Genomic DNA, 10,456 nt, shown 5'->3' on the forward strand with positions numbered 1-10,456 from the left:
CGTTTATTGTGTGAAGGATTAAGATTATATTGCAGGCATATGTCTAACTATAGTCTATCTCTCTCTCTCTCTTTTTCTCTCAGCTACCTCTCTCTCCCTTTCATTCAAATCTTGCTATGCATGTGTGCGTGTTTTTTAGACCGAACTGTAAACTAGATGTCCTAATGCTCCTGCGATTCAAGTGCTCTGCTCTTTGGGCGTGCTGGCGTCTTAAGTTTATTAACGATTTCTTTTCATAGTCAAATTTTGTAGAATTATCTATTATATTCATTATGTTCTGCTGTATTCCTGGAAAGCAGCTTAGTAATATTATTTTGAATTAACAAAGAATACTATTTTTGATAGACTGCGGGAAAACTGAGACGTTTGAGAATTTTTCGTTTTTTTTTTTTTTTTTTTTTTTTGCATAACTTTTCAAGGATAACAATTTTATTATATTTTTAGAAATTAAAAAGAGAAAAAAAGAGAAACCAGCATCGTATGTGTAATAATAATTTGAAATTAAAAAAAATATTTAGATTTTGATCAGTTTGAATGAAGTTAAAGAAATTGAAATTGAACTGAAATGCTACATTTTTAAATCAAATAGATTTTCTATATATGGTATATGTATAAATAATACATTATTAATCAAATTAACATTACAATTTAATTGAATTTGTTTTAATATAAAATGTATAATTTCATATTTTCCTTTTTAATTGTATATATAATAAATATTATTTTACAAATTAAATATTATATACAAAATTATATTATAATTAAAGCGCAATCTTCATTCAATTTTAGCTTGAGCTATACTTTAAAACTGTAAGATATTTCTGATATATGTAAAATAATATGTTTTTATGCACACCCACATGTGTAGGCACTTAAGAATAGTACATACATACATCTGCACATGTGTATGTATGCACATGCATATGTAATAAATGGCGGCTTTTTCTTATATGTGAATATCTGAATAAAAATGCGAACAAACACACATAAATAAAAATTGCTCATTTACGCATCTACCCCGTGGCGAATTATTTCAACGCGCTGCGACGATGACGACGACGACGACAACAACAACAAGCTGAAAGAGCTGGCGGCTAAAAAAGTACACAAGAAATACATGTACATACATAAATTCATATACTCATACATATACACACACATATATATATATATTAAGGGCAGGACCAAAACATGTGCAACGTGGTCGATACGGAAACGCCGCTGCAGGCCGAAGAGCATGAAAATAAAATTAAAATGCAAAACGTATCTCTGAGATACATGCCCACATACGCACACACACAGCCAAACATATGTACAGATGAATGTAATATGAGCATGAGTGCGAGTGCAAGAGCAAATGTCTGTGTGTGTGAGCGCGCGTAAATGTGTCTGTGTGCGTCGCGCATTTCATTCGCTCGCAACGCGACGAAGCGGAAAAAATAAAGCGAATAAAATATAAAAATGGAAACAACAAAACAGAAACTGAAACCGAAACGGGCAACAAAAAACATAATGGCGCATTCGCTGTGCCGGTTGCCCGCTGGCTGGACGATCCAACAGAGCGAACCAGCGAACGAGCCCACTGACCGACCCCCACACCCCACACACGCGATTAACAACAACAACAACAACCACATACCCACTATTATATGGGCGCTACACGCACGCCCATGTTGGGTGAGCACTTGCGTGTGTGCCGATGTGTGTGCCTGTCTGTGTGTGAAGATGAAAATTTCGCGTAAACAATAAAATATTGTAAAAAAAAAAGCAACAACAAAATGAAACCGGTTAAAAAAGCTATGAATAAAAGGGCCCAAAAGACTTTTTCTGCTGGTGGTAACTCTTTGCCTTGCCTTCTTCTAGTTTGCAGGCGGCAAAAATGAAGAAGAACCGCATTGTTTTTAGTGTAGACGGCGAAAATATACAAAGCTTGCCTTGCTGCGCTTGCCGGTCTGTAGATCGCGGCGAAAGCTTTTTGGTCGCTTCTTTTTATGCACTTGCAGAGAATATTCGACATTTGACATTTAAGTTGTCTCATATCAAACACACAAATCCTAACTGTATTTTAGTCTTCAGTCTCAATCAATGTACAAATCATTAATTCATAAATCTCACTCTATAGCTCTGCAAGAAAATCATACCTAATTTTGCACTTTATTTAAATCAAAATTTGGTATTTTTTAGCCCATTTCACTGTGTGAAAGAGCATTGCATTTTCGTTGTCGTAAATTCGCCTGTTCTTTTGCCAATTCTCATTTGTTTGTTCGTTCATTTAATTTCGCCGCATTTACACGGGCCAGCGAGAGCTTTCGGTCAGGCGTCCGTTTTTGCGCGAGCGCTTGCAAAGTCAATGAAAAAAAAAAAAAAAACAAGAACAACAAATAACTAAAGCCACGCCCTTTCGTAAGGCGTCGCGAGGCGAGACGTTGTATTTATTAGTGCTTTGATAATAAGCTTTTATATGTGCCAGTGCATGTGTGCGTTGTGTATTCGCACTATATATGCATGTATATGTGTATGTGCGTATGTTTCGTTTATTACACTTTATCGCAGCTCGTAAGCAGCTGCAGCTGCTGAGCGGCCGCCAGTGCTGGAAAAATCCAATTAACAATTTTATTAGCTATGGTTGAAAAATAATTCATAAATTCATTCTAAACAAAACTGTAATAATCATAATTTTTATGAGTTTTTTTTTCGCTTTGCAATTGGTTGTGTGACTGTGTGTGTGCGTGTGAGAGAGGCTTTGGCATTTGTCGCCATTGCTGTTTATTGCTATTTCTTCTATTGCTTTGACATTTGCGTTCTTTTTATTTGTTGTAATTTTAATTAAATTAAATATACGTGAATACAAAACGATGACGCGACCTGAATGCAACAAATGCATTTTCAAAATGGCGCCAACTCCCTCCCCCTGCCAATTCCAATCCCCAATAAATTTCATCTGCCATTGATTTTGAAAGCTTGCCCCAAAGGCGACATTTCGCTCGCTCGACTCGAAGACTCTTGCATACTTAATCAAATATCTTTACACACACAGGCACTCCTTCTCTCCCTCTCTCTCATGTATGCTATCGCTATGCAACAACAACAACAACAAGTGCCTCGAGAGCCCAACAAAGAATTTAATACAAATCGTTGCCTGTCAGCGTACAAGAAGCCAAACAAATTATAACAGGTGCCGTTGCCGTTGCCGTTGCCGTCGCTGAGTGCATTAAGAGTCGCACACACACACACACACTTACAGATACACAAATGCCCCCAGTTATGGAATTGAGTCCGGCATGGGAGATATATTGTTTGATTTTTGGTGGGGGACTTTGGGGTAGCCCAAAACGTCAGCTAATTTTCCATCGTATAAGAGGCAATCGCAGGCAAGTGCTAAACTGGGAATCTGTAAACCAAAACAGCAGTTAACGTCACTGAGATTCACACACACACACACACACACACTCCACTCCACACACAGCCAACAGCTCCCACAGTCAATGATTTAATGTGGGAACAGCAAATGGCGCTGATGTTGAACACGTGCGCGTTGCCGGACAGCTGCCACCCACTCTCGCCCACTCTCACTCCCCCTCTCTCGCTCTCTCTCACTCTCACTCTCTTTCTCCTTTTGAAGTGTCACACACAAACAGAGAGAGTGCTACATTGCTTGATTTAATTTAAAAACGATTCAAAAATCAAGCCAACTTCAATGAATTTTAAACTGTGCGTTTAACCCAAGTAATTAAAGCCGTGCCTCAAATGACGACCGCAGAGATGATGTTGAAGCTGCAACAGCGCTGGGGCACGACTTCAACTTCAACTTCAACGTCAACTCCGACTCCGATTCGTACTCGGACTCAGGCTCGCTTCATTTGAGAATTTATGACTTTTTGACAGCCCACATTATTCGTTAATCGTGACTTTTGGTCCAAAATCTCTGCGTCTCGTTTCAGTTTAACAGTTTTTCAATATGCCCTAGGATTTGATATTAAAAATCGGACGCGCGAATGACACCAGCATTATGCGTGTGTGTATGTATATGTGTGTGTGTGTGTCGTCCGACATCCGATTGAGCCTGTTTCAAGTTAATTTAATTGACACACACTCACCCACATATATCAGTGGCGACCCTCGCTATGATCGAAGTGTTCAATTAACTGTTGAGTTTTATACAATATTTTATGCAAAGAGCACGAAGAAGAGGAAGAAGTGCGAGAAGAAGCAGAGCTGGATGACTGGGAACAATGTTTGCACAAGGCTATCAAAAGGGGCAATTCGGAGGAGCCCAAAAAAAAAACAACAACAAATTCCGAAGCTATTAAAAATTATGTAAATAGCCAAGTATCTGACTCAGTATGTATGTATGTATGTATGTCTGCATGTGTATGTATGTATATATTCATGTATAAAGTCTGGCTCATTGTTGATCAACGCGGCACACTGTCTATCAACAATGAAATAAAAATGAAAGAAAAACAAAAGAGGCCTAACAAGAGTTTTATTGAAGAAGAGAGCATACCTGTGCCTATGCACACACACACACACACACACACACACACACACACACACACACACATACAGATACTCACTTACTCTCACACACAGCGGCAATAAAACCCATTTAATATTCATTTAAGGTACTAACAAATAATGCAAATATTTAAACATTTTATTTACATATGAACGCCATCAAAGAGTTGAATTGAAAGAGATCTTTCAATTGATGAAAGGTGAACGAGATATACCCACTGGAGGGCCCCAGCCATACACCTACCTCTCTAGGTCTAGGCAACAGCCACTATCCACTATCCACTAGGCACTGGGCACTGGGCACTTGCAGGCCTGGTCCAAAGCAGAAACAGATGAATCTATTTGTATTTATGAGCCTGTGTGTGTATGCACTTAGTGTGTGTGTATGTGTCTCCCTCTCTCTGTGTGTGTGTGTGTGTATAATAAATGCGTTGTATGACCATTTAGCATGTCACCTTTTAACGGCTTCATAGCAAACAAAACGAACGGGTTAAAAAAGAAAGAGACAGAGAAGGCACAAAAATTGAAGACTCCGCTGCTGCGTCTTCGCTGCTTAATTTTGAATCAACAATTTAACATTATAATTACGTTTCGAATCATCTGCAAACAGACGCGCGACTCGAAGAATTGCATCAATACAAAGCTTTTAGTCATTCGTACAGAGCTTTAACAGAATATACGAGAGGCAGGGAGAGTGAGCGAGTGAGAGCGAGAGAGAGTAGAGCTGTAGTAATGCCGACGGCAAAGCAGCAAGGAAATTTATAATAAATCATGTCAACTCTAAATATTAAATATTAAATATATATAAATATTATATATTTATATATTATGTATATATTTATAATATATATGATATCTGTATATATTTATAAAACCCCCTACAGTTGACTCACGAATTCTTAGAAACTATTTAGTTACACTTACATACACTTAGTCCACTCAAATAAACAACTTTATCTATTCTACCTAAATACAAAGACTAATTGGTATTACCTCGACTTTTGACGTGCCCCAAGTTTTTTCAATTTTCCAGCTATTTGTCAAGCGTAAAAATGCATTTGTCAACACTAAAATAATCAAAGCTTTTTATACACATTACATTATAATTTTAAATTGAAGTTTTAGAAAATATTTGCGATTTAATTAATTTAATTAAAATAAAATTGAGAGAAACCCTTATCAAAGCTCTATGGCCTATGCTTAGTTGTAATATTATAGTAAACATATAACTAAGCTCAACATTTGATAAAGCTTTTCTACGCTTTAAGCTGCCTGATTCGATTTGAATAAACACAAATTATATAATTTTAATTTTAATTTTAGACAACAAATTATAAATTCTGTTAAAAAATTATAACTTAGGAAAAAAAAATAATAGAGTTCAAATTTAAAAATTATTTAAAGCTAATAAACTTTTATTATTTTAGAAAAATATTAAATTATATTAAAAAAAAAGAAAACAAATTAAATATATATGCATTTTTGCATAGTTTCAACTCGATTTTAATTGCTATTAGCCCAATATCACGAACTCTGTTCTACACTCAAGCTGTTATACAATACAAATAGGAAATTGACTTCATATCGTTTAATTTAGATAAAACTATTTGCTACGGCAATAAAATAACTGTTTAAACTACATACACACGTACACACATACATATGGCATATGCCATTCTACTTATATTTGTTTCGTCATTTGTCTCATTCTCCGTCTTTTGTTTTCATTCTTTTTGCTTACCAAATCGTCACCCAAATCGGAATCGCGTTCAATAGTGTTATTTGAACGGCCGCTGCAATCCATAGTCGGATGCACTCGGAGTTGCATTAGTGCGAAGTTTTTTATTTAGTGCGGGCTTCGGGTGAAATTTGATTTCGATTTCGAATTGGATATGGAATTTTTATAATTATAATTGCAAAGCGCAGATGGCAAATTGTTTCGATTTATAGCGGAATCAATGCGCGAGCTTTCAACTTTCTACGTAATTTTCACAGCACACTTTGTTATTATTATTATTAATATTATTGTTTCTTTTGCTCTTGCTTGCTTGCTTGCTCTCTCTCTATCTCTCTCGTTCACACTCTTTTTCGCTTCGCTGTTTGTTTGCCTGTTTTACATTTGCTTTTGCTCCTGCGTTTATATCATCGATTTACCGTTATCAAATATTCGAATTGTCACCTCGCTGTGCGCTCTTCGTATTGTTGTTGTTGTTGTTGCTGCTGCTGCTGCTGTTGATTTCGGTTGATTCCGCTGAAGTTGTGCCAAAAGGGAATAGCTCGAGAAGCACCGTTAATCGAACTCGCGTTATTTTTGTGGTTTCGCTTGTTTTTAATCTTTTCTTTTCAATTTCAGCACAAGCCCAGATTAGTTTGAATTGCGATTGAATTCTATTAAAATTAACACTAATTTAAATATTTAAAATGTTATCGTTCTCCTTGTTGTCAGCTCCTTTTCGAACGCTCACAATAAACACACACACACGCAACACCAAAACACATTTAGGTTACATTGGAATAGTCGGCGAAACGTTGCTGTTGTTGCTGTTACCTGATGGTGCCTGATCGGTATGATGATCGGCTCCTGTTGCTTATTAATTAACAATTTGTTCATTTATTTCACGTTTGATATCGCGCACTGTCCGCCGCTTTCGCCCGACGCACACGGAACTCCAATTGGGAATAAAAATAATTCTCTCAGCACATCAAAAACGACGCGACGAAAAGACAACGAGCGGCACAACTGCCTCTCTGTCGCTCGTTCTCTCTCCTGGCAATGCCATTCACTCTCTTGTGCTGTCGTTCGCATTGGAACGGCTGACATGTGGAACGTGTGTGCGCGGTGGCTGCGCTTGTGTGTTTGTGCCATTCCCATTTGTTTTCATTTGTGATGCCGCTCGGTCTCTCTCTCACTCTCGCCAGCTGGTCTGGCTGGCTGGCCAATCGGATTGCCGTTTCAGCTGTGCTCAGGTGGCATTCAATTAAATTTGTAATCGTAATCTATTCAATACGAAACTCGTGTATGTGTACAATGCGCTCGCCGCTCATTCGCTCGTTGCACACACACACACCCGACTCATTTGTAGATAGCTGAGTGTGTGTATGTGTGTATTTGTGTATAAGCTCTTAGTGGGGCTACACTATTGAGCATGTTTTTGGTGCTTGAGTCGAGTGTTGTTTGTCTACTTCGTAATGGACCCATTTTGCATAACGCAAATCAATGCAAACATGCTGAACAGTGCTTTCGTGTGAGTGCGCAAGTGTGAGTGTATGTGCTTGTGTGTCCATTTGTACAGTTTGTGTATCTTTCAATCATAAATATGCCGCTTTTTTATACGCGATTTAATTTAAAATACGCCCTTTTCATACGGAGAGCCGTAGTTTCGTGGGGCGTCAACATTTGTGTGGCTTGCCTATGCAAGCAAATGCCGTTTGATATAGAGGGAAAACAGGCGAGCAAATTACACACTTTCCACCAGCGTCGGGAAAATACCAAATACAAGCACACGAACTTGATTAATGATTTGCGAGATAAATTACACTTGTAATGGCCCACAAACAAAAGAAAAACAACAAAAAAGAGTAGGTAGGTCGCTTTGGTAGTTAGGTAGGTAAGTGGGTATAGGTGGGAATGAATGTTTGGCTATATAGATAATATGGAATACCATTTACCGTTACATTTGCCAGCAGCCCACGCAAATAATTGCAGTTGCTCTTCGATTTTCACTAATTTGAGATTGATGAAAGCAGCGCTGCAGCAGCGCGGCAGCAGAGAGTATATCAATATTCTCTCAACGGCCTGTCTGAGGAAACTTAGTATATATGGAGTGTATGTGTGTATATATGTATATGTGTATTTGCACGCATTGGCATTTTGTAGGGAGCGCAGGCGCTCATCAAACACCACCAGGAAAGGCACAGAGCCAGCCCCAGTCTTAGCCGCAGCCGCAGCCACAGTACAAGATAGAGGGGCGAGGGGTGTCTGTGGCAGTGGGGTGTTTGCCACCCCCCAAGCGCCAATGACGAGGCGGCAGCGACCCACAGACTTGACTGATGATGAAGTGAGAAAGTAATTAAATACAATTTTAAATGTGACTAATGAGACGACGTCAAATTCGTGGCGCAAATGAGTTGAGCCGCGGGGGCAGGGCGGTAGGTAGGTGTGGGGGGCTAGTTGTGGGGCGGTTGGAGGCGCTTGCTCTAACCATCGTCTGTGAGCGCGGCGCATTTATCAATATTCAATAAATAGAACGGCATTTTCGCACGCACACAACGACAGATCCGCAGATCCGCTGTGCGTGTGAAACAAAATGTATCCATAAGATACACACAGCATAAGTGCGCACACACAAGCCAATCTGTGTGTATGTGTGTGTGTGTGAGTGTGTGCCTTGGCAAGTATAACAATTACCGTTTGTTGTTGCCGTTGTTAACTTTCATTTGGGGCCAAAGCTATTTGATTTTCAAAGTACGTCCCGTCCGCATTTCAAATGCTAAAAAAATCAACGACACGAAAAAAAAACCGAAAAAAACTAAAAAGCACAGGTGAAATTTGTTGTGAGCTGTTTTTGTGTTTAATTCATAGATACATATATTGGTAAATAGATGTACGAGTATGAACATCGTTTATTTGTCAACACGTCCATTTCCTGCATTTTGTGTTTTAGCCGAAAAATGAGAAATGTGCCCGAAACAATTCGAAAATAAATAAATACGAATAGAGAAACGACAACAGATACAAATACCTATATATATATAAATATGTATATAGTATGCATATATATTTGTATCTATTTACATGTATTTCATGCTTTTTGTCGGCTTTTAGAGGCCTCATTAGTTGATGACTCTTACGAGTTTCAGATTTGGAAATTACACTTATCCATTGGCGTCTCTTTTCCCGTTTTCTGTTTTGGTGTGACTTCATAGGAAATTGAACATAAGAGTTCTTTAGGAATTTGATATTCCATACACGATTGGGGAAATTCTCTGTTCGCTGTTGACGCAAATTTACATTATTTCACCCTTAAAGAGAACAAAAGCTGAATTACCTTTTGGAAGAGCCAGAAGCCCCGAAAACTCATTTATCATTTTTAACGAAATTTGTGGACAATCAAAGATTTCAGCTAAGGTATCTCGATTATAATAAATAAATAAATGCTAGAAAAATATTATAGAAAATATAATATACATATGTATATGAAAAAAAAAATAAGAAATATACTTTATAGAGTATATTTATTATATTTTTAATTATACATTTATTAATATAATAATATTTACTTTAAAAAAATTCTATTTGTATATACTAAATATATTTGAAATATTTTTTTTATTATTTCTATTCTTTATATTTATATTTTTTAAATATACTTTTAAGTTAGTTGACATATTACGAATTGTATGTTAATAAATTTATACAAATATAATAATAATAATAAATAAAATATATTCACTTGGATGTGAGCTATGAATAGGAAAAGAGATTAAAACAGATGCGAGGAAAAAATTGTTAAATTGCTAAAATTCTTTTTTAAATGATTTTTAAATAAATGTTAGATATTTTCTAATACTAAGCCTAAATTTAATTGAATTTTTTTTGCATATCTGTTTCTTTTACGAATAAAAAATTTATTTTTCAATCATATTTCTTTGTTTTCCCTATTTTCCAACACGAATTAATTTCCTTATACAAAACACACGCCCCTCTGCAATTATCATAAACAAAAATCCTCAGCTATGAACTTGAGATTAAAAGGTCATTAAAGTGCCCGCCCTTCATGCAATCATCCTTTACCACCTTTATGGCAGATAACAAACGTGTAAATGGATTATAGATTGATATGGAATTGTTGTTGGCTTGTCCGATAAAAAATGCGAATTTAATTACATATAATTGAATAGACATTTCGAATTTCAACGCGCAGAGGGTCCAGAGGGT

The 10,456-nt window shown here is 37.0% G+C and overlaps 1 protein-coding gene across 6 annotated transcripts in view; it reads right to left on the reverse strand.

Moving 5' to 3' along the window:
* LOC6579629 (protein dead ringer) overlaps positions 1-7,209 on the reverse strand; it is a 30,637-nt gene extending 23,428 nt beyond the window's left edge. For 2 of the 6 annotated variants that reach the window (XM_044010569.1, XM_002005475.4), the window contains exon 1: positions 6,260-7,200. In XM_044010569.1, coding sequence (XP_043866504.1) covers positions 6,260-6,346 — 87 coding nt within the window. In that variant the 5' untranslated portion in view covers positions 6,347-7,200. Of the gene's footprint in view, positions 1-6,259 lie in introns of all 6 variants that reach the window. The other 4 variants (XM_044010570.1, XM_044010571.1, XM_044010568.1 and 1 more) reach the window with 4 other exon arrangements.
* Between the last annotated feature and the right edge of the window lie 3,247 nt (positions 7,210-10,456).

This window comes from Drosophila mojavensis, unplaced genomic scaffold (assembly GCF_018153725.1).
Source record: "Drosophila mojavensis isolate 15081-1352.22 unplaced genomic scaffold, ASM1815372v1 contig_80, whole genome shotgun sequence".
NCBI lineage: Eukaryota > Metazoa > Arthropoda > Insecta > Diptera > Drosophilidae > Drosophila > Drosophila mojavensis.